Source organism: Gracilinanus agilis, chromosome 2 (genome assembly GCF_016433145.1).
Source record: "Gracilinanus agilis isolate LMUSP501 chromosome 2, AgileGrace, whole genome shotgun sequence".
NCBI lineage: Eukaryota > Metazoa > Chordata > Mammalia > Didelphimorphia > Didelphidae > Gracilinanus > Gracilinanus agilis.
The window spans coordinates 457,753,694-457,780,228 of NC_058131.1; the positions used below are offsets into that span (position 1 = coordinate 457,753,694).

Sequence of the window (26,535 nt, forward strand, 5' to 3'; positions counted from 1 at the left end):
AATTATAGAGATTTTTTATTTAGAGATTTTAGAGATTTTGGAAATAAAATAAAGATGTCCTGTACCTAATGTGCATTTAATACAATTAGTGCCTAGCACATGGAGTGAAGATACTATTGCCTCCTTTTCTAAATAGAGGACTCAGAGCATGAATGGGCAAGTTTACTAGGTAGAAAGGGGAGCAGAACAGGCCAATGAGTCAAGTTTTTATGGATCAACACAATGTGCTCTGCCTGACTCAGATCTCCATGTGGATCTTAGGGCATGTGCAGGTGCAGATAATATTTCTGGTTTTCTTTCCACACAAAGACAACGAGCCTTATGATTAGTGTTATAAATGAATAAATGGGGCTAAATGGAGGCTTATAATAGAGGGACCTGCATGGTACCAGCTGACTCTACTAGACAGGGAGACTGTAACTTCAGTATAGGTTATATTATATATATTCAGTATATATATTTGGGTCCCCAACCCTCACATCCCTTAATTGTTATTCTGTGTTTACTTGTCAGTCCTTTACTTTGTAAGATGTAAGAGTGTCCCCAGTTTGTCTGGCCCCCAGTTATTCCCCTTTCCTCCTTTTTTATTTTTTTTTCAGAACTAAAAAAGACATTGGTTCAAATCTGGCCTCAGTCATTTCCTAGTTGTGTGACCCTGGGCAAGTCACTTAGCCCCAATTGCCTAGTCTTTATTTCTCTTCTGCTTTAGAACCTGTACTTCTAAGACAGAAGGTAAGGGTTTATTTAAAAAACAAACCAAAGCCAAAAAAACAAACCCCATTACTAACCAACCAGAGCAAGGTTTTTTTGTTTGGGGGTGGGGGGTGTTTAAGTGAGGAAGAAAAGGAATGTTGTAAATGCCCAGGTAAGGAGAGAGCTCTCAAGTGTTGAGCTCATAGAGTCCACCACCATATGGCCCATAAGTTCAAGGCCAGGATATTGCTTCTTTCTCTGTTGTATCTATTCTTCCTTACTCTTAGATGAATGGATATTAGAGTATTCTTTGAACTAGTGGGTTTCAAAAGTAAGGAGAACAAGTCGCCAGAAGTTCGTGAGCTAGAATACATGCTGGATTTTATAAACAGTTGATCAAAGTTCCTGGAACCACCCCGACCCAACATAAAAGTGGATCTAAAGCCACTAGGAAGGAGGTAGCTGTGGTGGTTTATCCATTGGCTATGCTACATTCAGGATGAATTTCATGGGCAAATGTTATATAGAAATTGGTTTCAGTTTGAGTTGACTCTCTCCCAGGGAAAAAGATGGTATAAATCAGGGTATGCCCAGGATTCCCTGGGCATATGTTAGTACTTCTGTTCTTACTATTACTTAATATTTCAGTAAATATTCCTTTACAAAGGCTAATTAATGCTAATTGGTTAAATGAAACTGGAACACTAATTACTAGCAATTAACTGTGGAGAACACACTTGTGAGTCAATAAATATTTATTAAGCACCAACTGTGTGCAAAGCATTGTGTTAAGCTCTGGGGAGTCAAAAAGAAGCAAAAGACAATCCCCATCTTCAAAAAGTTCACAATTTAGTTGGGGGAGGCTGTTGCAAACATGTACAAACAGGCTATATCAGGATAAATAGGAAATAAATTAGAGGAAAAGCACTAAAATTAAGAGGGGTTGAAAAAGGCTTATTGTAGAAAGTGACATTTTAGTTAGGATTTGAAGAAAACCAAGGAACCTAGGAGTGGAAATGAAGAAGGAAAACATTATAGGAATGGGAGATTACTGGAGAAAATGTCTGTTGTCACCAGAATGGAGAATCAAGCCAATGAAATTAGAGAAAAATATCCCCAATCAAGCAATCAAGCCTTCAGTGGTACCCTTAGAATGAAGAGGAGGCGATGAAGAAATCTTGCACCAGGATGGAATACTATTGTGCTAAAAGGAATAATGAACTAGAGGAATTCCATGTGAACTGGAACAACCTCCAGGAATTGATGCAGAGCAAAAGGAGCAGAACCAGAAGAACACTGTACACAGAGACTAATACACTGTGGCACAATCATAATGGACTTCTCTACTAGCAGTAATGCAATGATCCAGGACAATTCTGAGGGACCTATGAGAAAGAACATTATCCACATTCAGAGGAAGAACTGTGGGAGTAGAATCGCAGAAGGAAAACATGTGATTGATCACATGGTTCAGTGGGAATGTGATTGGGGATGTTGACTTTAAAAGATCACTCTATTGCAAATATTAATAATATGGAAATAGGTTTTGAACAATGATACATGTAAGACCCAGTGGAATTGCTCATCAGCTTTGGGAGGGGGAGGGGAGGGAAAGAACATGAATCATGTAACCATGGGAAAATATTCTAAATAAATAAATAAACAAATGAAAAAAAAAAAAGAAATCTTCCATCAGGGCTGAGGTAGCAAACACTTCTGAGTACAGTCAGAACCAGATTAAAATGTAATTGAAAAATGTTTAACAAAATAAGTAAAAATACAGAAAAACAAGTAAGATTACATTTTTAAAGTAAGTCAATATGCCACCTGCAGGAATCCCTATGCACAGATGGGTGGCTCCCATTTCTATTTGAGTTAGACACTTCTGTTCTAGAGGACCTGAATCATCAAAGTGATGCTCTGGCTTCTATAAAGGCTATACAAAGTTTGTTGTTATCGTTGTTCAGTTGTTTCAGACACATCCAACTCTTCAGGACTCTATCTGGGGTTTTCGTGGCCAAGATACTGAAATGGTTTGCCATTTCCTTCTCTAAATCATTTCACAGATGAGGAAACTGAGGCAAAGAGGGTGAAGTGACTTGCCCAGGGCCACACAGCTAGTAGGTGTCAGAAACTATATGTGAACTCAAGAAGATGAGTCTTCTTGACTCTAGAATTGATGCTGTATCCACTACATCACCCTATATGTACTTTATATATGTTTATTTACAGTTACATGCTTATGTACAGTTTATGTATATGTTCTCTTCCCTCATGGAATGTAAGCTCTTTGAGATCAGGGACTATTATTGTATTTGTGTCTTTGTAACTTTGATACTTTGTGTCCCAGAATTTCCATCCAGACTGAATTTTCTAGCAATAATGGAGTTGTATGCTAGCTACACCTGTTTCTTCTTGGCTTATTATTTTCCCCATCATGATACAGCCCTGAGACATTTCTCAAAGTTCTTCCAAGAACAGTCCAAAAAGAAGGAATATACAGAAAAAATTCTTTAGTACCCAATAAAAAGGAGAAGACATCCCATTCTGGAAAATGTCCTAGAATCAGAGGTAGAAGGTTGGGCAAGATGGCCCACAGGCTCTGGATGATGTTTTTGTGAGTAAGAAGAGTTAGCGAGGAACTGTTGTCCTCATACAATAAGTCAAAAGGCCATGAAGATCCACATCTCTGTGGCTTCTTGAAGTCTAAACTCCTTGATGAACAGGTAAAGATCATCAACCTGCTGGGAGATCATGCCACTAATTTAAGGAGACTGGGATTGCCTGAAAACAGATCTGGGGGATACCTATTTGATAAGTATATAAGGGGAGAGAGAAGGTTGTCAAAGTTCCCCCTTAAGACCTTGGAGTCCTGAGTTTGGACACCCTAAATATGCAACTCTTCTCTCTCCAGAACAAAAATAAAAAATTGGCCCACTATATAAATGCTTATCGATGGATTGATGTTATATCCTAGCTTATAGATTATGTGGTCTGAGCTTCATTAAAAGGTAGACAACCCCCAAAATCTGATGCCATAGAACCCCCCCAAGGGCTAATGAACAGGATGTGTGTGCCCACTAAGATATGTGCCAGCCAAGAACAACTATGGTTAGACAATACCTCACACAGAACCTTGGACTTAGTAAGCCCTTAGTAAAATGTTGACCTAGTTAAGAAATGTGTACTTTGAATATCTATTTGCTAAGTGGCACAGTGAATAGAACACTGGGCCTAGGGTCAGGAAGACTCAAGTTCAAATGTGGTCTTTGCCACTTACTGTGTAACTCTGGGCAAATCATTTAACTTCTGTCTAACTCTGTTTCCTCAACTGTAAAAAAAAATCCTTTTTTTAATAAGTAGAATTATAACAGCATCTCCCCAGGATTGTTGTGAAGATCAATTGAGATAATATTTATAAAGTTTTTAGTACACTGTCTGGCACATACTTGCTAAATGTTTCTTCCTTTCCCTTTTGCGATTCTCCATTTTTTCCCTTTCAGTTTTGTTTTCCCTTCAGTTTTCCAGTAGTAAAATTCCCATTTTGTCTCAGTTGAACTTACGAGCAGACATGGTGATGGCGTTAAGAGTCCTGCCTGTGGCACTCAGAGCCTGACTAAGAATTTAAATTTAAATCTGTGGTCATGCCAGCATTTGGGGAGGAAAGATCAACAGATTGGGCCATGACTCAGAGCTTTAAGATCTGCAAAGTACTTTGGGCAAGTCTCTTCTGGAAATACTACCTTGAGCTGAAGGCTGGCACTCTATCTTGTGGGAAGAAGACAACCTCTACTCTCCCACCCAGGCAACATTCTGACAGAACAGGCTGTGCCTTACCCAAGCCTTGCCACAAATCTGCAGGAATGATATCATGTAATTCCAAGTTGAGTCTTTTCCAGAAGAAAACTGGGGAGCAAATGGGCAGAATGGGAGCCACTGTATAATATGGAAATTACAATTACTGACCATGTTAGTTTTCTAGAAGGTGGAGCTAGATGTTGATATAGAATTGAGCATCCTATCCTATCACTGGTAGATTTGGTATTCATCTTCAGAAGCCCTAGGACAAGCATTTGGCAGTAGTTAGTTGTCTTTTGATCTAAAGTCTTTTTCTGTTTGGATTCCAGTCACATATGATATTGGCTTCTGGAAAATTTTTATTTCCCTGAAAAACCACCTACCTACCTACCTCATGATATAACTTCAGAGAATCAAGAAAACTTAGCAACTATCAAATAGTATCTCTTTGGAACCATTCCTGAAGATACTCTTTATGTTTTCTCTGTGCTCTCTCTGCTTTTAGACTTTGTTGCCAGGTTCTGCCCTAATCCCAGGCCTTTAGATTATAGCACTCTTGATAATCTTCCATCCAGGTCTGCCCATGCTTTGGTCATCAGCTCTTCTCACAAGTTTGGCCCTTCTCCCTTTTTCCTATCTTCCCCTATCCCTACACACCTGTGTCCCAAGGACATCTAGCCCAGCGTTTGATCTGAATATATTGTAGTTTTTCTTTTTTTTAATCCTTACTGTCCATCTTATAATCAATACTATGTATTGGTTCCAAGACAGAAGAGTGGTAAAGGACTAGGCAATGGGGCTTAAGTAACTCACCCAGGATCACATAGTTAGGAAGTGTCAGAGATCAGATTTGAATCCAGATCTGTCTTTTCTATGCACCAAGCCACTTAGCTGCCCTCTGAGCAAGTCATATCTGAGCAAAGTCATATCATCCTGATAAACCACTCCCCATCCTCTTATTAAAAATGTCCATCATCTTCTCTTTTAGCACCAAAAGTCCCCAAAACCTCACAATGCAGAGGAACTAAATCACTTTCATGGTGCTACAAGATGTCCAGACTAAAAACAATTTGGTTTCCTTCTCTTATTTGGCTGAAAGGTTAGACACTACAACCTTTCTGGATGGCAATTTGGAACTATGCCCAAAGGGCTTTAAATGACTGCCTGCCCTTTGATCCAGCCATACCACTGCTGGGTTTATACCCCAAAGAGATCATAGCAGGAAAGACTTATACAAAAATATTTATAGCCACGCTCTTTGTGGTGGCAAAAAATTGGAAAATGAGGGAATGTTCTTCAACTGGGGAATAGCTGAACAAATTGTGGTATCTGTTGGTGATGGAATCCTACTGTGCTCAAAGGAATAATGAACTGGAGGAATTCCATGTGAACTGGAATAACCTCCAGGAATTGATGCAGAGCGAAAGGAGCAGAACCAGGAGAAGATTATACTCAGAGATTGATACACTGTGGCACAATCGAATGTAATGGACTTCTCTACTAGCAGCAATGCAATGATCCAAAACAATTCTGAGAGACTTATGAGAAAGAACGCTATCCACATCCAGAGAAAGAACTGTGGGAGTAGAAACACAGAAGAAAAACAACTGCTTGAACACATGGGTTGATGGGGATACAATTTGGGATGTAGACTAAACAACCACCCCAGTGCAACTATCAATAATATAGAAATAGGTCCTGATCAATGATACATGTAAAACCCAATGGAATTGCACATAGGCTATGAGAAGGGGAGGGAGGAATTGGGGGGAGGGGAAAAACATGACTCATGTAACCATGGAAAAATATTCTAAAAAAATTTTTTTTTTAAAGTTAGACAGTAGTGCCATTTGGAAGTTTGTGGTCTCTATGTTCTCACATCTGATCTGCCTGGGAAGAAAGCCCCACCCCCTTTTAGGCTGCAGGGCCATCCCTTGTCTATAGAAACATGAAACTAAGACATGATCTGGTCAAGCTTGAGCTCGAGTCATCATAGAAGTTTAGATGACCTAGATCACGGAAGTATCTGGGTCTGACTGTCCTACAGCTGTCCTACCAGAAGACTCTGGTCTAAATTTGTGGCAGAGGGCAATGACTACGGGATTTAGGCCATGGCCAACATGGATCAGACTCTGAATCATCCATTATTAGAACCTGAAGGGACTTCAAGATCAAGATTACGGAGATCTTCATTTACCGAGGAGGAGCCCTCTGTCTTAATGTTCCCAATGAAATGTCCCAAGACTATGCAAAAAACATATCAAAACAAACCCGGCCTCAGCCACTTCCCAGCTGTGTGACCCTGGGCAAGTCACTTGACCCCCATTGCCCACCCTTACCAATCTTCCACCTATGAGACAATACACCGAAGTACAAGGGTTAAAAAAAAAAAAAACATATCAAAAGTAGATCTAGACATATGCTAGATCTCCTGGGAGCTAGATCTCAGTGGTGTTAAGAACAGGTTGGTGGGGTATGTAGCTAAGTGGTCCAGTGAATAGAACAACAGGCCTAGAGACGGGAGGTCCTGGGGTTAAATCTGGATTCAGACTCTTTTTTAGTTGTATGACCTTAGGCAAGTCCTCCATTGCCTAGTTCTTACCACTTTCCAGCCTTGGAACCAATACTTAGTAAGGATTCTAAGATGGAAAAGTTAAGTTTTATTAAAGAAGAAGAGGAGGAGGAGAAGGAAGAGAAGGAGGAGGAGAACGAGGAGGGGATTCAAATCTTGACTCTGAAACATGCCAATTGACCCTAGGAGAGTCACTTCCCAGTGCCCACAATCAACTCCCAAGACTACAAATAGCAGAGCAAATGCTAGGTCAGCATTGGTGGCTCTCTAGATGGATAAATTAATTTTAATTCATTTAAAATTTTTAAATTTAATTTATTTTATTATTTTGTAATATAATTATAATTGTATTAATTTAATTTTAGATTTTTATTACTTATTATTTTTATTAATTAATAAATCTAGATGGATAAACTAAATCACTGATTTAATGGGAAAGTAAAAAGAAAGGGTAGGCTACCTATGAGGCTATTAATTGAAGTCAGAAGGCCTGAAATCACCATAATGGCTTCTCTCTGTGATCTTATTGTGAGAAATAGCAACAGAAAAAAAGCAGAGAGGTAGAACCTCCTTTTTCTTTATTATCTCCAAAACTTGGGTAGGGAAAAAAACAAACACCAAACAATCAAAGCATTTTAATAAAAGGAAATCGTCCCCATCACTATAGAGGGGAAAGGCTGTCTTTAGAGCAACAGTTCAAGATGGCTCAAAGGAAGCAGCCAAAAGAGAGTTCAGACCTGGGGAAGATTTTCCAGCTGTGTCCCAACATCCACAGTGAGGATTGTTTTTCTAAAGTGGGGAAGGATCTACCGTAGTTTGAAAGGTTTAACTCTAGGCCCCTTTTAGTTTGTCTGAGTCAAAGTAAATATTGCTTCTAAAATGAAGCTGGAACCAGGTATGATGAGGGGGGAAACCACTGTAGCCTTCCCCAGAAGCCTTTCAGTGTGTATCATTTGTCACCTGGGGCCTGCCCTTTAGGTGTAACCCAAAAATGAGCACCCTTTGGAAGGAAGGCTATGGAAATGCGGCTGTCTATCCAAATGAGCCAAACTAGCAAAAGAGCAGAGGGGACAAAGGTCCTCAGGTGGATGATGGAGGTGAAACTGGTCCCAAGCAGGCGGGGATCCTTCCCATTGCCAATGTGCTGTCTCCGTTGGGGAATTGTTCCTGGGTGTTTAGGCTCAGTTAGTACAGGCAAAGAATGTAAAGTCAGCTTCTCTTCTGCCACCAAGGATTTCCATTAAATGCCCAGGAGCTCACAGCTGACATCCCATAGGCGCTTGGCTGTCTTGTTGTTACGACCCTTTGGTGACACCCATGCTTTCCGGCAATCACTGGTTGAGAGAGGAAGATGTTTAGAGGTTGAGAAAGAAATGTGGGAGTCAAGTGTGTGTATCCAACCCAGACAAATGTCCTGTGAGATTTCTATTTTCTACTTCCCTAATAGATGGTGCCTTTTTTATTTCCTTCTTAAACTTTTACCTTCTACCTTAGAATTAATACTATGTATTAGTTCTAAGTGGTATGGGCTGGGTAATGGAGGTTAAGTGACTTGGTTAGGTTCACACAGCTAGGACCACATTTGAACACAGGATCTCTCATCTCCAGGCCTGGCTCTCTCTTTATTTTATTTTTATTTTTTTTAATTTAAAAAATGTTTCTCTTTCCACTGAGTCACCTAGTTAGCCGAGACAAGTGCTTTTCTTAACAGGTTTAATTGATAAGAACAGAAAGAACATTGATTCTGGACTTGGAGAACCAGGGTTTAAAAGGTTTTAGCCCTGGATTTAGGCTGCTATGGCTGACCAGTGCTTTGTATTAGATGGAATTAAACAAATCAGGAAAGAAACTAATAGGATCACAAGAAGGAAGGAGAAGGATGAAGAGGATCTGGAATTACTTTACATCATAAACTTTTAGAAGAACAAACTAGCCCTTATATCACATAAAAATTATTAATTAAGTGAGCCACCCTACCTATCCTAAAGAAGGAGAAAGTTATTGGAATTCTAGTATAACTCTGAATTTATTGAATTTTAAATTTCTACATACTTGCCATTATTTATGAGACAATGAGGTGGTGCAGTGGATATAGCACCAGGCCTGGAGTCAGGAAGACTCAACTTCCTGAGTTCACACCTGGCTTCACACACTTATTAGCTATGTGACCCCTAGCAAGTCACTTAATCCTGTTTGCCTCAGTTTCTTCATCTGCTAAATGAGCTGGCAAAGAAAATGACAAACCACTCCAGGATCTCTGTGTAAGCTTAAAAAGTAATATACAATATCTCCAAGTATTATATTTAATAATATTTATTGATAATAAGTTGAAGTAAAGGAAAATAAAAAGCTAGAATAAAGAGGAAGCTAATCCAGCCATGGTCACAAGAGAAGAGAGTGAAAAGGTGGGGTTACAGTCAACTTATAAATAAATGTGAGGACACGAGGTGGACGAAGAGAGGAAAAGGAATTTTGGAACAAGAAATTCTGGAGATGGAGTCTAAGGGTTCAAGATTTCTAATTATGCATTTGCCAAGAAAACTCCAAATGAGGTCACAAAGAGTTGGACATGACTGAAATGACTGAACATCAACAACAGCAAGCCCTTCCTCATATCCATACTATCTAGATTTGGCTCCTCACTTACCATTTATGACAAGAATTGAGGGATAAAATAACCATTAGAAGCAAAATGTAGTGACAGACTATCTTTAAAAAAATTCTACTTCCTAGGTTTTTTTGTTATTGTTGTGTCATTTCAGTTGTGTCTGATTTTTCATAACCCCATTTAGGGTTTTCTTGGCAAAAATCCTAGTCATTTCCTTCTCTAGCTCTTTTGACAGATAAAGAAATTGAGGCACACAGGATTAAGTGACTTGCCCAGAGTCTCTTAGCAAAGACGCTAGAGTAATTTGCCATTTCCTTCTCTAGCTCTTTTGACAGATGAGGAAACTGAGGCAAACAAGGTTTTGTTTTGTTTTTTTGTAAGATAGTTTCTGAATGAGAGTGGTAAAATTTTTCCTAATATGTCACATTATTAACTGAGACTTGATTAAGGAAGCTTAGCTTCTTTTTATGCAAACAGGGTTAAGTGACTTGCCCAGAGTCTCTTGGCAAAGATCCTGGAGTATTTACCATTTCCTTCTCCAGCTCTTTTGACAGATGAAGAAATTGAGGCATACAGGGTTAAGTTGCTTGTCCAGAATCACACAGCTAGTAAGCATCTGAAGCCAAATTTGAACTCAGTTCTTCCTGACTCCAGGCATGACACTCTATCCACCCTGTCACCTAGCTGCTAAGTGGTACACACAGGCAAGCCACAAGGCTGAGTATACATAAAAGAACTTCATTCTGGGAATTGTTCACATTTTTAAAATTTCATTTATTTATTTAACAACAAGTTTCCACATAAGTTTTCTGAAATTATATGATCCATATTGTGTCCCTCTCTGCTTCCCTCCCCCTTTCTGGAGCTGACAAGCAATTTAATCCAGGTTCTACATGTATTACCATGCAAAACATATTTCCATATTATTCTCCAATTTTTCTGGACTAACTGCCTAGTGCTTGTCCCAATCCCAACCTATATCCTTAGCCACAAGCTTAATACCTCCCTTCCTTTTCGTGGATTTAGTACTAGAAGGAACCTTTAAGGTTACTTAGTCTCCCTTCATTTTACTGATGAGAAAATTGAAGTCTAGAAAAGACTTGTCTCAGTTCAACTGAACAGAATGTGGCTGAGATCCGAACCCAGAGCCTCTGACACCAAATCCAAGATTCTTTCCAGGGGGCCAAGGAGTCAGTCATCACTCCTCTTCCAGAGTCTATGGCAATGATGGTGAACCTTTTTAGAGATAGAATGCTGGGCCCCACCTCCCAGACCAAGTGCTGTGTCCACCCCACTCCTCACCATGCTCCCCCTTACCCCACACAGGGTCAGAGAAAGTACTCCCTTTGGGCTGCTGTGGGGGAGGAGTGGGTGAAGTGAGAAATGTCCTCAGCAAGTGTAGAGAGGAGGAAGGGAGTGGTCCAAGCACTCTGCTCCCCTCCAGCTCTGCCACCTATGCCGCCCACCTCACCCACTGTGTGCTCCCATTGGATTACTGGGCAAAGGGGCAGGGAGGCATAGTGGAGGAGGGAGTAGAGCAGCTCCACCTGAGTCCCTCTGCCTTTCTAGTAATGAACTAATAGGGCAAAGGGGTTGGCACATGCCCACAGAGAACACTCTGTGTGCCATCTTTGGCACCTGTGCCATAGGCTCACCATCACTGGTCTATAGCCTTCATTTCTTCAATGCACCCACCTGAAATATCTGCCGCTCTGAGATTCAATGCCTTCAGCCAAGGCACAATGCAGGCTGGTCTGAGCACCCTGAGGGGTTGTCTTCACAAAGGGGGTAAACAGACGCCACAGCAGACACAAGAGGAATGAGTGGCGTACCAATTCTGACTGGACTAACCCCGGGTGTACTGCATATGTGGTGACACCAGTCCCTAAGGTACAAAGGACAGAAGTTACAATGGAGGAGGATTCAACACATAAGAGCCTGAAGAATATAGAAAATCGACTGGATGCACAGGAATTATGACAGGGTTCAATGGAAACTGCTTCCCCTCAGTGTGTAGATTGAAAAATAATCTCTCTCTTTCAACTTCAGTTTAAATCCAGCCTCAGAAACGTACTAGTTGTGTGACCCTGCATAGATCTCTTAACCTCTGCCTTAAGTTTTCCCAATGTAGATAACAATACTTACTTTCCAGGGTTATTGTAAGGATCAAATGAGATATTTGTAAAGCTCTTAGCTTAGTGCCTGGTAAATAATAGAAGCTTAATAAATGCTTGTTCCCTTCCCCAAGATCCACAGAAAGTCAGAGTCATACATTTTCTCAAATTTCAGAGAACCTTAGAATTTTATAGTTGGACATTACTATTATCTGGACCCTTTACTTTACAAATAAGGAAACAAAAACCCACAGGGTTCAACTGGCTTGCGGAGGATCACAGAGTTTGTAAGTAGTTGAGGCAGGACTTGATTTCGGCTCTCCAGTATATTTTTCCTTAGACTAAGGCTTTCCTGATCCCATTACCCTATTATTTCTATTAGAATTTAATCTCTCTGAGAGCAAGAACTGTCTTCTATCTCTGTCCTTTGGTCAGGAAGGCACTGCCTAGCTACCCCAGGACTCTAGGAATTTATCTGACATCTCAGTCCTACGTCCTCATCTGAAAAATAGAAATACTGTACTGACAATGCCTCAACACAAAACCGTTTTGAGGGTCCAGTAAGATAACCTATATGAAGTGTTTTCCAAATATTCAAGCATTTTTGCTGTACAAATGTCAGGTTAGTTGTAGTAATTGTAGTAGTAATAGAAGTAGTAGTGCTAGTACTGGCAATAATAGTAGCAGTAATAGTAGTAATAATAATAGAAGTAATAGTAAGAATAGTAATAGTGTGAAGACAGGATTAACTCTCCCCTTGCCTATTTTTAAGTTAATCAATCAAAAACTCGGGTACCTCTACTTAGTACCTTACCAGTCACTAAGTATGAGAGTTCACAAGTCACTTGCTAGAGGGGTGACAACTCCAGAGGCCACTGACCACCTCCTGGGCAGTGCTAGGCAAATTGAAAGATTGTGATTTGTTCCTGTAAAGTGAGGAAGGGACAGGAAGTGACGTGGAAAAAGAACTATACAAAGTCCTGAACTTCCTGTCCAAAGGACTTCTCCTTTGAACTTCTCCTTTGGAGTTCATCTTTGGAGACTCTGCGTCAGTGAGCCAGACTGAAGGAGGAGACTCTTTCCCTGGATCCTGTGTCAGTTTGCTGGGTGAGTAGCTGGCTTTCCCTTCCTGGCTTCTGGAGAGATTGGTGGAATCCTTGCTGAAGACACCACAGAGACTCCTGGCTTAAGAGACTACCACGACTCCATGTGGAGATTGGAACTTGAGGGAGCTGGACTTCTTCAGACAGAAATTATAGGGTATCTAGCTAGGCAATACTTTCTACTTCCTTTATTTCTTTCTTTTACTATATCTCTATTAAACTAAATTGTTAAGAGCAGCTAACAGACTTGTGACTCAAGAGTTAATTTTTTAAATTGGCAACCACAATATTACTTTTAGAACTTTCATATTTAGCATAAAACCTACATTTTAAATTCTTACAGTAGCAATAATAGTAATAGTAGTAGTAGTAGCAATAGTAGCAGCAGTAGTAGTAGCAGTGGCAGTAGCAGCAGCAGCAGTAGTAGTAGTAGTAGTAGTAGTAGTAGTAGTAGTAGTAACTACCTATGCCCACTCTTCAACCCATACTCAAGGAAATAGTTTTTGTCTTTTTTCCTCCCTTTCTGAGGGGGAGGGAGGACAGGATGACCCAGGGGGTGGTTCTGGGAGGGAAGGGCAGCCTGCAGACCTTTGGCTTCACTGGCATGAGGACCGCCTATTACAGAGGATCCTGGTCACTTCCACAGTTCTTTTCTCAAACTTGAACCCATCGGGCCCTCGGCAAGCAGCAGGCTTACCTTTCAGCCGATAAGCCAGTTCCCGGGTAAAAAGCACATTGGCCAGCTTGCTGTTGCAATAGGCAAAGCCTCGGTTATAGTGCTTTTCCCCTTGCAGGTCTTGGAAGAAAATGCGGCCCAAATGGTGACCCACGGAAGATACGTTCACCACCCGGGATGGGGCTGACTCTTTTAGCTTCTCCAAGAGCAGGTGAGTCAGAAGGAAGTGACCTGTGAGGAGAAGAGAAGGTTGAAGGATGGAGAAAGCTTTGACAATAACAGCAACTGTCCAAGAATGGGAAATGAGGAGCTGAACTGACTGGCTCTTTAACTTTAAAGAAGAGACTTTTGTTTTGAATCCTGTCTCTGACATTTATTAGTTGTACAATATTCCTGACTCAAGTCCAGTAGTGGGCTGGACCCCACTTGAATCAGTGGTTAAATTTTCTCTGTGAGCACTTAAACTTCAGAAATCAGCCAACGCCACATATCATGGCTTGATTTATTGTTTTTGAGGATCATCTAGATTTTAGATAGGAAGGAGAAAAATGTTAATAATGCAGATTAAATTTAAATGGATACACTTATAATGTGCCTATGTTTTGTTTTTGTTTTCTTGGAGAGCTAGTTGTTAAACATTTACCAGCATACCATTGAGTCAGCTCCTCACTCTTATCCATCCTCCACACTGTTGCCAAAGTGATTTTCCTTAAGCAAGAAAATCTGGCCACATTACTCCCTTATTTACTGAACTTCAATGGCTCCCTATTGCTTCTAGGATAAAGTAAAAACTCCTATGGATGTGTGCCTTTGCTCTGGACATCCTCTATGCCTGTAATGCCCTCCCTCCTCACCTCCACCTCTTAGAATCTCCAGTCTCCTTCCATTCTACAGGAAGACGTTATTGGTTCTCACCCCAACCCCAGCTATTAATGCCTTTATCTATTTTGTATATAAATATATAATTGTATATTTTTTTCTCCAACAGAATATAAGCCCCCTTGCTGACAGGAATTGTTTCACTTTTATCTTGTAACTCACGCCCCTAATAATGGCTCCTACCTGGCAAATAGTAAATACTTAGAAAAAGTTTGTAGATTGATTTATTGGTTGAAATCCCTGTAACCCAAGCCTAAACTTCCTCTTCTATAAAATGGAGATGACATAACTCTCAATACCTACCTCATTAGAAGAATCTTAAAATGCTATTCAAATATCATTCTACTCTGCCCTGTTGTTAAAGGATGTGTTCAGAAAATTGTGTACATGAGGGAATTTTTACTATAATCTTTTAAATATTTTTACTATAATCTTTTCCTTTTCCAAAGGACAAGCGTTGGCGTTCAGTTGTTTCAGCCATGTCTGACTCTTTGTAACCTCACTTGGGGTTTTCTTGGCAAAGATACTGGAGTGGTTTGCCATTTCCTTCTAGCTCTTTTTTTTTTAGATAGAGAAACTCAGGCAAACATGGTTAAGTGACTTTCCCAGAGTCACACAGCTAGTCAGTATCTGAGGCCAGACTTGAACTCAGGAAGAGGAGTCTTCTTGACTGCAATCCTGACAGCTGCCTCAAGGACAAGGATAAGGCCAGGCAGTTGTTTGTTTGTTTGTTTGTTTTTTTACTTCTCTTGTCCCTCTCTGTAATAATCTCTTGATAATTGCAGCACCTTTACTCCTGCCTGATCAAGAACAGAGAATGCCAACAGCTTTTGCTTTTCTCTTTCTGACTGTGATTCCATTTATGTGACCCATGCCATAGTCAAGAAGGAGAAAAGAAGACAGAAGGCAGATTAGGCCTTGTTGGATGACAGGTCCCTAAATTGAGAGTTGGAAGTGATCTGTGAGGTCATCCAGTTCGACCTTCTTATTTTACAGAAGAGGAAACCAGCCCAGAAAGTTTAGGGGACTAGCCTAAGGCCACAAAAGTGGCAGGACCAGCATTTAAACCAAAGGGCTCTCCCTCCAAATCCAAAACTTGACAAGAACTCCCACACTGCTCATTAACCCTGACCTCTCTTCCCAACTGGATTTTCAGCTTGTGGGTACTGCCTAGTTTTCTCAAGTCTTGTCCATCTCCCTAGACTTGACCTGTCTGCCCTATCTCTCTTGCCATACCTGATTTCCTGGTCATGACCTTGATCAATAGATCCTATCTACACACTTGTTATTGTTGTTCAGTCATGTCTAACTCTTGGTGACCCCTTTTGGGGTTTTCCTTCTTTTTTTTAAAGGTTAAATTTTGTTTTAAATTTCCATATTATTTATGTTTGTAAGAGGATAGTCTTATAAAACCAAAAGCCCCAAACATATTCATATTTGGGGTTTTCTTGCAAAGATCCTGGAGTGGTTTGCCATTTCCTTCTCCAGCTCATTTGACAGATGAAGAAACTAAATGAGGCTAGTAGGGTTAAATGACTCAGCCAGAAACATACAGCTAGTAATCATCTGAAGCCAGATATGAACTCAGGAAGATGAATCTTCTTGACTCCAGATCCAGCTACCTAACTGTGCCACATACACCAGACTGATGTTATTTGCCCCAATATCTCCTAAAAGTTCTAGTTCATATGGGAAAAAAATCCCATCTTAGAGAAAGGCCAAGAAATAGGCACTAACTTACATTAACTGGTCTGCTTACTAGTAGTTTGTCTAGTTTATTGTGACCTTGATTTCATCTACCATATTCCTATGCTCTTTTCCCTGCCACAGAGCTATCAGGAATTCATAGAGCTGGGTTTAGGGGCATTCCCAATTTTCCCTTCCATAGAGCTAGTTTAGAAGCATTCCCGGTTTTCCCTGCCACAGAGCCATTAAAAATTCATAGAGTTGGGTTAAGGTTGTTCCCATTTAGAGGACAGAGAGGGCTACTCTGAGAGCCGATAAAGGATGAACAGTTGGGCTCAGGGTTCCCAGATACTAAAACTGAGGCTACCCAAATAATCCCAGTGTTCTCCTAACTCTGGTAATTAATAGTAGAATAGATACATTGAGTAGATGGCCCCTGAGCACTTGTATTAAGCATGGAACAGTTAATTGAATGAGAACCACAAGTGAGAGCAGAATACTAGTTTGAAAACGAAAGGGATGGAGGATGATTTAGAGAACAAGATGAATGTGTGGAAAGTACAAGCATTTATGGGTGTGTTGACATGTGGATGGGTGTGAATTGTCTGGGTGTAGAACCCAAGTGGGTTCAGGTTTTCCCCTAGGATGAATCTTGATCTGTCAGAGGATGGAAGAGTTGGAATTGCTCCCAGCTTGTGTGTTCAACATGCAAAACTGAGTACACATTAGAGACCAAACCTTCTACAGCACAATCTTAGCATTTGCAGATAGTAACAAGAGTCCTGCCAGATGCTGTGTATGGATGTCATGGTTCTTAGCCCTCAGTATCTTCTATACAGGACAAGATAATAACTTAAAAGTCCCAGTGTGCCCAGAGTACAGTTTAGGGGTCCCAGGCACAGTTGCCTCCAAACGCCTTAGGGAGGAAGGTTAAATAAATAAATGGCTTCATTTCTCTGGATGTGAGCTGGAGAACAGGAAAGGCATGAATGAGTTCAAATTCCCCAGAAGAAAACCATTTACCCAGGTGGTTGACTCCAAGGTGGGTCTCAAAGCCATCTGCTGTCTTGGAGTACGGACACATCATCACGCCTGCGTTATTAATTAGTATGTGGAGTTGCTTTTCCTCTGACAAAGCACAATAAAAGCAGAATGAGCCATGAATAAGATGAAACTGATATCAGTCTGCCACAGTTCTAACAAGGTTATCTGCTCTGGGCATTTATTCATGACCACACAATGTCAGTTACCCAGAGGATCCATTCAATCCAGCCCAATCAACATTAAGCACCAGCTAGTGCTAGGGCTGCAATTAAAAAGAAAGACAGCCCCTGCCCCCAAGTGGCCTGCCATCTAATGGGAGCACAGCATCACATGATAAGGAAGAAGGAAAGAGTGCTCATTGGCTGGGTATACCTTTCACCATCAATAACTGCCACAAAATGTCCCTTTGTCTAGGATTATGTTCCTCCCTTAAATCTTGCTCATGGACCTTTCTGAAGCTGGTTATCCATCTTCCCTGATCCCAAAGTGTAGTGCCCTCTGATCCACTCTAAAGTGTGCCAACTGCCACAAAAGGCCATTGGCTCACTGATGGTCAAACAATGGAGGACAATGCAAGGACTCTGCAAGGCTGGAACCACACCTTGATGTTATAGTTCAAGCCCAGGCAAGGAGCAGCCTAGTACTTTCCATATTCCCACAGCTGAAACTACAGGAAAATAAGGGGCCCCACCTTAGTTTGTGGACCTGCCCTTCCTCTGTATCCCTGTCCTGCAGGTTCTAGTAGCAGAACCAGTTGGGTGGGGTATAGGATGGAAAAAGGAAAAGTTCTGGGTGGAGGAGGTACTTTTACAACCTGTATTCTTTCTGCCTTAACTCCCCTGCTCCCCTATCACCTGCCAGGAAGCCCTCAGCAAAGGCCCGGATGGACTTGGTGTCTGACAGGTCCAGCTTCCGAACGAACACCTGCTGGTTCTTTGTGGCAGCCCGGATCTCACTGGCAGCCGACTCTCCCTTTAGTATGTCCCGGCAGGCAATATATACCCTGGCTCCTAGGCAGAGAAAAGACAAAGGAACCAGTTAATTCCATCTCTGGGGATAAATGCTTTTAGAAGGTGGCTCATGAGGAGGTGGTCAAAGATGAATACTTCCATAGGGGATAAGTAGACAACTTCAGCATAATGGTCTTAGAGTTTTTCAGTAATCTTTTCACTCAGATCTGTTAACATAAACATGGTGCCAAGCTGTGTTCACTCCTTTGTATGTTGGGTTGATGGGATGGAGAGGAGAAACACAGACTTAATGAATGCTTGCAATTTTTCTGATAAAAGATAGTAAAACTTTATAGATTTATTAGTGATTATTCCTGTCACATTGTGAAAGTTTACAGAAAGTTACAAAATAATTAGTGGTCCCACTTGATTTAAACCTCCTAGATTTAAATTCTTCCTTTCTTCCTTATTTCCTTCCTTCTTCCTTCCTTTTCTTTCTTCCTTTCTCTTTTTCTTTCTTCCTCTTTTTCTTTCTTTCTTCCTCATCCTTCCTTCCTTATTTCCTTTCTTCCTCCCTCCCTCCCTTTCTCTCTCTCTCTTTCTTTTTTCTTTCTTCCTTTCTTCCTTTCTCCAATCTCTAGGCCTGGCTCTCAATCCACTGAGCCACCTAGCTGCCTCCACCACCCCAGATCTAAATTATTACAATAGAGCTATGAAATTCTATTCCTAGAAGAGACTTTAAAGCACCTGGACCAGTAGTTCCCATTTAGATGTTCTCCAAACATTCAAGGGTTTTCTTTTCTTTTGTTTTCTCTTCTTTTCTTTTTTAACTCTTACCTTCTGTCTTAGAATCAATACTATGTATTGGTTCCAAGGCAAAATAGTGATAAAGGCTAGGCAATTGGGGTTGAGTGACTTACCCAGGGTCACACAGCTAGGAAGGGCTTTCAACAAGGGTCTAAGGCAGAGGTATCAAACTTAAATAGAAACTAGGACCACTAAATAATATAAAAAGATCCCAAAAAGCCTCAAATTGACTTAGAAAACTGCATATTTACATTATCTATGTTCTAATGAATTCTTATTTATTTTATTAAATATCTCTTATTTACATTTCCCAATTATAACCTCATTCACTATGCTGACCACAGTGTGACTCAGGTCCTGGGTTTGATACCTTTGGTCTATGGCAGTGATAGGCAAATTTTTTAAAGAGGGGGCCAAAGGAAAGGAAATGCTCATCTGTCGGTCTGTTTCTAAGGCAACTCTTTCGAAGTTTCATTGTATTGTATCCTACTCATTGTATTTGTCAGATTAGAAATAATGTCTCTGAGCCATAAGGAACATTTCAGGGGGCCGTATCTGGCCCATGGGCTGTAGTTTGCCCATCATTGGTCTATGGGATTTGACCTAAAAATTCTTTAATGATGCCATAAGTAGTAAAGAATTGTAAAGAATATTATGAATAGTATATTAAATTACTCCTGGGGATTCACAGCACATTTGGGGATTGGGGTAAATGGGGTTTGTGGAACAAAAAAAATATTGAAAATTCCTAATATTACAAATGAGAAAACTTATTAAACATATTCTTAAACTCCTAGTCACATGCTTCTGTTTGTAGGAAGGCTAAATGGGAATAGCTAACAGCAAAGACAGATCAAGTAGGAAGAAGTGTGGGACAGTAACAAGAAAAAAAAACAAAGCCTGGGAGCATAGGACTTGCCTCTACGAGCAAGGTCTTTGGCAGTCTCCTTCCCAATGCCCGTATTGGCTCCAGTAACCACAACTACCTTTCCAGGAAGCTGCACAGTTGATGTACAAACTCCACCAGCAAAGAACTTCCTATAGACAAAAGAGGAAAAGTTATTAAAACTAACTTTCTTTCCTGATCCCATTCTAAATTGCATAAGAAATGGCTCACTGCAACCAGACATTTTGGAAGATTTCTTCCATTTTTCCTCTATGAAACTAGCAAGACATGGAAAGCATGCTCCTTAACCTTAATTCTTGAGGTCGATTGATTTGGATTCAACAAGGCAATCCATTGGAATTCCCTGCTGGAAGGGGGCGATTGCCTATGAGCAAGAGAAAATCAACTGGGCAAATAGCTAATACGGTTTTGTTTGATTTGCTTTGTTTGTACTTTTCCCCTTTATTATTGTTTCTGTATTTGAATGCTTATACTAGTTGGTATTAAAAACAAAATGTATTTTTTTAATCTAGGCCAAATCAGATGAAAGTTTCCTCACTAGAAGCAGAGACCATGAAAGCTCATAAATAAGTCAAGGAGGTAGCAGAAGTTAGAGAAACACTGACACTTAAAGAGTTAGAAAAATCCCTAAAGGACATTTGAGCAGGAATTCCCCTGTAACATCCCTGAGATATTTATGTCTTTGTTTTAATGGTTCTTTAGAAGTAGGTCTTGGGGGGCAGTGAAATGGCTCCATGGATTGAGAGTCAGGTATAGAGAAGGGGAGTCTTGGGTTTAAATCTGACTTCAGACACTTCCCTAGCTGTGTGACCCTGGGCACTTAACCCCCATGGCCTAGCCCTTACTGCCCTTCTGCCTTGGAACCAATACATAGTAATGATTCTAAGATGGAAGGTAAGAGTTAAAAAAAAGTAGGTCCCATGTCTTATTGACAATTTGTAAATAACAAATATTACACCAAGAATAATACACAACAAACCTTAACTGAATAAACTATTGTGCCCGGGACTACTGGGCAAGTTCTGAGCAAAGTCAGTCTTTGGCCATCCTCAGCTCTGGTTACCTCCCTACTTCTCCATTAGTCTAGGAAGCCAGCCATCTAAGGTACATTGCTATAATTCTACTACAGTAGAATATAATTCCAACATTTAATAAGTGCTTGTTGACTGACTGGCTTACAGAACTCTTGAGCCCAGAGCTCCTTCCTATTGCCCACTGCTGCCTATTTACAGTTCAAAGGAAGTAACAAGGCCCTAGAGAGATGCTTTGGCCTCAAATTGGAATGTGGTTGAGCCTTCTCTTTATATTTTTCAAGTATTGACCATCCCCAGATTTTCTCTTCAGAACAAGCAGCCCCTAACATTTTATAAAACTCTAACCACAACAGAGAAATCACAACACAGAAGGAGAAACTGGGTTTTTTGACACATGGGGATTTCAAAAGGAAAAAAAAGAGTCCATTCATTTCTGTCCCAGAATGTCCCTGAGCATTCATTAATGAATCCCTCAGCAATCATGATCCATGTCATTCAACAGTGCCATTCGGATTAGGGATGCCGGGGAGTAAACAAGGAAACATGCCCGCATTAAGGATAATGCATATAGTTAGATTCCAACAGCGGGTTCTCTGCGAAGGTCATTCCCGCTTCTAACCAGTCCCCAAAGAATTCAAAATCACCCATCTTCCCCTTGCGTGATGCACTTGGCAACGTGGCTTGACCTCCTTTCTCATCTTTGAGCGGAGTATCCAGAATCCCTGCCTTTCTGTTCTTGCCCCTACTCCTTCCCCCGCCAGTCCGCCTCCATCCTCTTTGCTTCTCAGCAGAAGAGGTCTTTTTAGAAGTTTTTTAATGAGTCGATGAAAAAACACAGACCTGATGTAGGGACCTGCCATGAACAGGAAGGACAAGAAGGAGGTGAGCCCCACCATGATGCCTATCATCTTTCCACCTAGCCGCCGCCGCGGTAACTCTCACTTCTCTCAGGTTGCTGCAGGACTTAAGCTCTCTCCGCTACTCCCAGGTGACTGTATCTGAGCCCTACTCAGAATCGGATTTAAATTTGTGAGCTCTGGGAGCACAGCCTGCTGGGAAATGTAGTCCAGTTCCTGACTTTGGCAATGGGAATGGGAGGTTCCAAACCTCTAGGGAAGGGAATGTGGAGAAACTGGAGAAACGTCTTTTGTAGCTCAATCATCTCATCATGTGGTTTGACATCCCTAGGAAATGATGGCTCCTTTTTTTCTTCTTCTCCCTCTCTCCATGATTTATATGGAAAAGGTAACTTTTTTTTTAAACTTCAGCAATAGATTGATTGGTAGCTAACATTTATTTATATAATACTATCTGCCAAGGATGTGTAAAGCACTATTCTCTCAGCTATTCTTATATTTATCTCAACAACCCTCTGGAGGTATGTGCTTTTATTATTCCCATTTTACAGATGGAACTGAGAGCCAAGCAGAGGTTGTTTGCCTAGGGTCAGACTGCTAGTAAGTGTCTGATGCAAGATTTGAACTTATTTCTTCTTGACTCCAGGTCTAGTGCTCTATCCACTGCATCACCAGGTAAATAAAACATGTATTAAGACTTTATTATTTTTCAGGATCTGTGTCAATCATTGGAAATACAAATACAAACAAAAATTGAGTCCTTCTCAAGGAGCTTTTGGGGGATGGATGCACATACAAGGGGATATACAGTAGAATGAAAATATTACTACTATGCATTAATTATTCCTTACAGGATCTTAGAGATGGAAGGGACCTTAGGGAATAGTTAGTCTAAATAGTTTCTTTTTCTTCTTTCTTTCTCTCTTTCTCTCTTTCTTTCTTTCTTTCCTTCTTTCTTTTTCTTTCTTTCTTTCTTTCTTTCTTTTTTCTCCTCCTTCCTTTCTTTCCTTCTTTCTATCCCTTTCTAGTTCTTTCCTCCTTTCTTTCTCTTTCTTTTGTTCTTTCTCTTCCTTTTTCCCTTTATTTTTCTTTCTTTCCTTCTTTCTTTCTCCCTCCCTCCCTGTCTTTTCCTTTCATTCTTTCTTTTGTTCTTTCTTTCTCTCTCCTTCTCTCTTTCCTTTCTTCCTTTTCTTTCCCTTTCTTCCATTATTCCTTTGTTTCTTTCTTTGTTTTTGTTTTTGTTGTTGTTGTTTCTTTATTCATGTTATAACGAATGTTCACACATGTTTTCAATAAGTTACATGATCAGACTTATCTCCCTCCCTCCCTCCCTTCCCTTCCTCTCCTGGTGCTCTAAATAATTTCTGAACAAGAAATCTCTCCTACCATAGTTAAAAGAATGACTGCTTGGAGAGCCTAAATAGCCCAGTGGTTAGAGTTCCAGGCCTGAAGTCAAGTGAACCTGGGTTCAAATCTGGTCTCGGATGCTGCCTAGCTATGTTACCCTGGGCGAGTCACTTAACCCCACTTGCCTAGCTCTTACCACTCTTCTGCCTTAGAATCTATACTTTGTTAAGTATAAATCTATACTTTTCTAAGACAGAAGGTAAGGGTTTTTTTTAAATAGTGTTTGTTCTAAGAACATTATGTGTATTAATCAGAAGAAATGAAAGAATAAAAACACTAACTCATATTTTATAGTACTTCCCCTTTCATCTCTGTACCTGGATTTACTTCCTTCTCAACTCTATTTTAGAGAATGCCCACATTCCTTCCAAGATGGTCTCTTCTCTAGTCTCTTTGGATCTTGCAGTTGCTAGGAGAAGGGGGGGGGGAGAGAGAGGAGGGGGAGAGAGAGAGAGAGAGAGAGAGAGAGAGAGAGAGAGAGAGAGAGAGAGAGAATTAATTTGTCTTTGCTCCTCTGGGTGAATATTATTTCCCTAACAGAATATAAACTTTTAAAGGGTAAAAGCTGTTTCCATTTTGTCTTTGAATCCAAAGTATATAGTATAGTGTCTGACATATAATGTTAATTGAATGAATGAATTAGTAACTCAAAGACATAAGATCATAGGATTTAAACCTGAAAGGAACCTTAAAAAGTATTTTGTCCTTGTTGTTCAGTCTTCAGACTCTTCATGACCCCATTTGGGGTTTTCTTGGCAAAGATACTGGAGTGGTTTGCTGTTTCCTTCTCCAGATCTTTTTTGAGATGAAGAAATGGAGGTAAACAAGTTTAAGTGATTTGCCCAGGACCACATCGCTAGTAAGTGTCTGAGGCAAACTTTGAACTTCAGAAGGTGAGTCTTCTTGACTCTATCCACTGAACCACCTAGGTGCCCCTACTACAACAGCTCTGCTGCTCCCCAGCAGAGGTCAGATACTTATAAGGGGCTGGGAAAATGAGGACATCACCTTCATTGAAATGATGTCCCTTACTAAAATCTTCAGTGGCTTCTGATAGCTTTCTTTATTAAATCCCAAGATCTCTTGATCATAGTCATTGGAACATGCTTGGCAGAGAGACAGGAAGGTCCCAAAATAGAAACACTTCACATTTGTGTAGCATCATAAGGTAATGGGTGAAAGGGAACCTAAAACATCCCAGTCATCTAGCATTAGGTTATGTGATCAGGGTCTTAAGAGGAAACCCAGAAATAACTTGACAAAATAGTTCTTAAATGTGGCATTCATTACTCAAGGTGCTCTATGGCTTTTGTAGACTTCTTTTTTTTTTTTTAAGTGAAAAGAATATATCAAAAGGAAGATGTTTCTCAACCCAGCATTGAGACATTCTCATTCGAGTATTACCACACAAGTAAGATAATCACGATTGCTTTCATCATTACCTAAAAAGCATTTGTGCAGACTTACTCATAGTGTCATGCTAGATCTTGAGGACCCCTGATCAGATCCCAGCCCCCACAGTAGCTTACAATAAAGGCCAGTCAAGACTAAGGCAAAGGGGAAGGATGATCTCAAGTTGCTTCCCCTTGATCCACTACCCTCCTTCTTAGCCTCATCTCTATATTCCAAATAAACTAGCCTACTTTGGGTACTCTATTGTTGTAAGGCCAACAAAACAATGCTTTCCCCAATGTTTCTGTAATTCTGTAATCCCTATTCACAATGAATTTGCTACTTAGAATCTCTTTTCTTTCCTTAAAAAAAACAAAACTTTAAAAAATTTATTTTATTTCATTTTTTTAAACCCTCACGTTCCATCTTAGAATCAATGGCATGTTCCAACACAGGAGAGCAGTAAGGGCTAGGCAGTGGGGTTAAGTGATTTGCCCAAGGTCATACAGCTAGGAAGTATCTGAGGTCAGATTCTTTCTTTTTTAAAAAAACCTTACCTTATGTTGATTTCATTATTTTTTATTCCTTTCCAAAATGTTTGGGGGAAAATCTCTCTCTATTTCCAGAATAATATGTGCAGCTCGAGTGAATAGTTCTCTACTAACACACAGATTCTTTTTTTCTTTCATGATTTTCTTTCAATTTTATTGTGGACTGACAGATATCAATAAACCTGAGCATTCCCACATACAAAAAAAATTTTAAAACTGGAAAATAGGATCGTATATTAATATGAATCTCTATTACATATAGATTGTTTAAATATATAATAAATCTAACACAATAATTATAATATTATCTTGCTCCTAATGATAATAAAAATAATAATAATAGCTGGATTTATATAGTGCTTTGAGGACTTGCCACGTGTTTTACATATATTATTTTATTGATTCTTACAACAATCCTAATAATAAATGCTATTATTCTTTATATTTTACAGCCTAGGAGCAAGTAGGTGACTTAATCAGGATCACACAAGCTAATAAGTGTTTGAAGTGGGATTTGAACTTAGATCTTTCTAATGCCATATCCTACGCTCTATCCAAATGTACCACCCTAGCTGTGCTCCTGCTTCTAAGTGCATATGAGTTTCTTTCTGCTCTCTCTATTTTACAATTATTTCCCAGATGCTCTTTTCTTTTTTCTTTTTTGCATCACTATTACTATCCTCTCTTACATAATCAAAATGTACCACCCTAGCTATGCTCCTCCTGAGTGTCTCTGAATTTCCTTCTGTTCTCTCTATTTTATAATTATTTCACAGATGCTCTTTTCTTTTTTCTTTTTCTTTTTGCATCTCTATTGCTATCTTCCCTTACATAACTCTTAGTAATCTCCTACTGTACCTTGTAACAAATAATTAGAGCCAAACAAAACAGACCCACACATTAGCTGTGTCTGAAGTTTCATATTACATTCTTGTGTGGAAAGCATGATTCATTGTTCTTTTGGAAATTCAATTCATTGCGTCAATCAGAGTTCTTAAATCTTTCCAAGTTGTATTCTCTCATAAGATTATAGTTAGTCATAAGAATAGTTTTACTGGTTGTACTTACTTCGCTCAGCATCATTTCATACGAGTCTTCCCAGACGTCTTTGACTGGGACCCTTTCCTCATTATAGTCCTGTAAGTCATAATTCATCATTTGCTCAGATTTTTCTCAATTCCTCAATGTATCCCCTTTGTAAGCTCCCTCCCGGTAGGAATTGTTTCATTCATTACATTTCTCTACCCAGGACCCAACACAGTGCCTGGCACATAGTAGAACTTAATAAATGCTTGTGGAATAATGATCGAGCAACTTGTTTCTAGTTCTTTGTTATACAGTTTTAGTGACTGTTGGAAGATAGATCCAAATTGCTTTCCAAAATGGTTGGAGTAAATTGTAGCTCCATCAACAGCAGCAAGAACTTTCTTTTCTGGGTTACTGTCAGTAGCTATAAT

General features: G+C 40.0%; 1 protein-coding gene and 1 pseudogene across 1 annotated transcript; one reads left to right on the forward strand and one right to left on the reverse strand.

Annotated features, from left to right (window-relative positions):
* The first annotated feature begins 3,075 nt into the window (after nt 1-3,075).
* Nucleotides 3,076-3,618, forward strand: LOC123233984 (annotated as a pseudogene).
* A 4,685-nt stretch (nt 3,619-8,303) lies between these two features.
* RDH12 (retinol dehydrogenase 12) lies at nt 8,304-21,779 on the reverse strand. The gene is made up of 7 exons (XM_044661994.1): nt 21,712-21,779; nt 19,850-19,968; nt 18,028-18,183; nt 17,153-17,257; nt 13,586-13,795; nt 11,367-11,556; nt 8,304-8,397 (listed from the first exon to the last, which is right to left on the reverse strand). Exons 1-7 carry the CDS (start codon nt 21,777-21,779, stop codon nt 8,304-8,306), a joined length of 942 nt encoding a protein of 313 aa, XP_044517929.1.
* Nucleotides 21,780-26,535: the final 4,756 nt, after the last annotated feature.

Bases quoted from the DNA above. Each gene is read 5' to 3' on its own strand.
- RDH12 (XM_044661994.1), bottom strand. From the start codon at position 21,779: ATGATAGGCATCATGGTGGGGCTCACCTCCTTCTTGTCCTTCCTGTTC. The intron at 19,969-21,711 runs GTCTGTGTTTTT...TTTTGTCTATAG, and splicing joins ATGGCAGGTCCCTACATCAG to GAAGTTCTTTGCTGGTGGAG. The intron at 18,184-19,849 runs GCAAGTCCTATG...TTCTCTGCCTAG, and splicing joins CAAAGACCTTGCTCGTAGAG to GAGCCAGGGTATATATTGCC.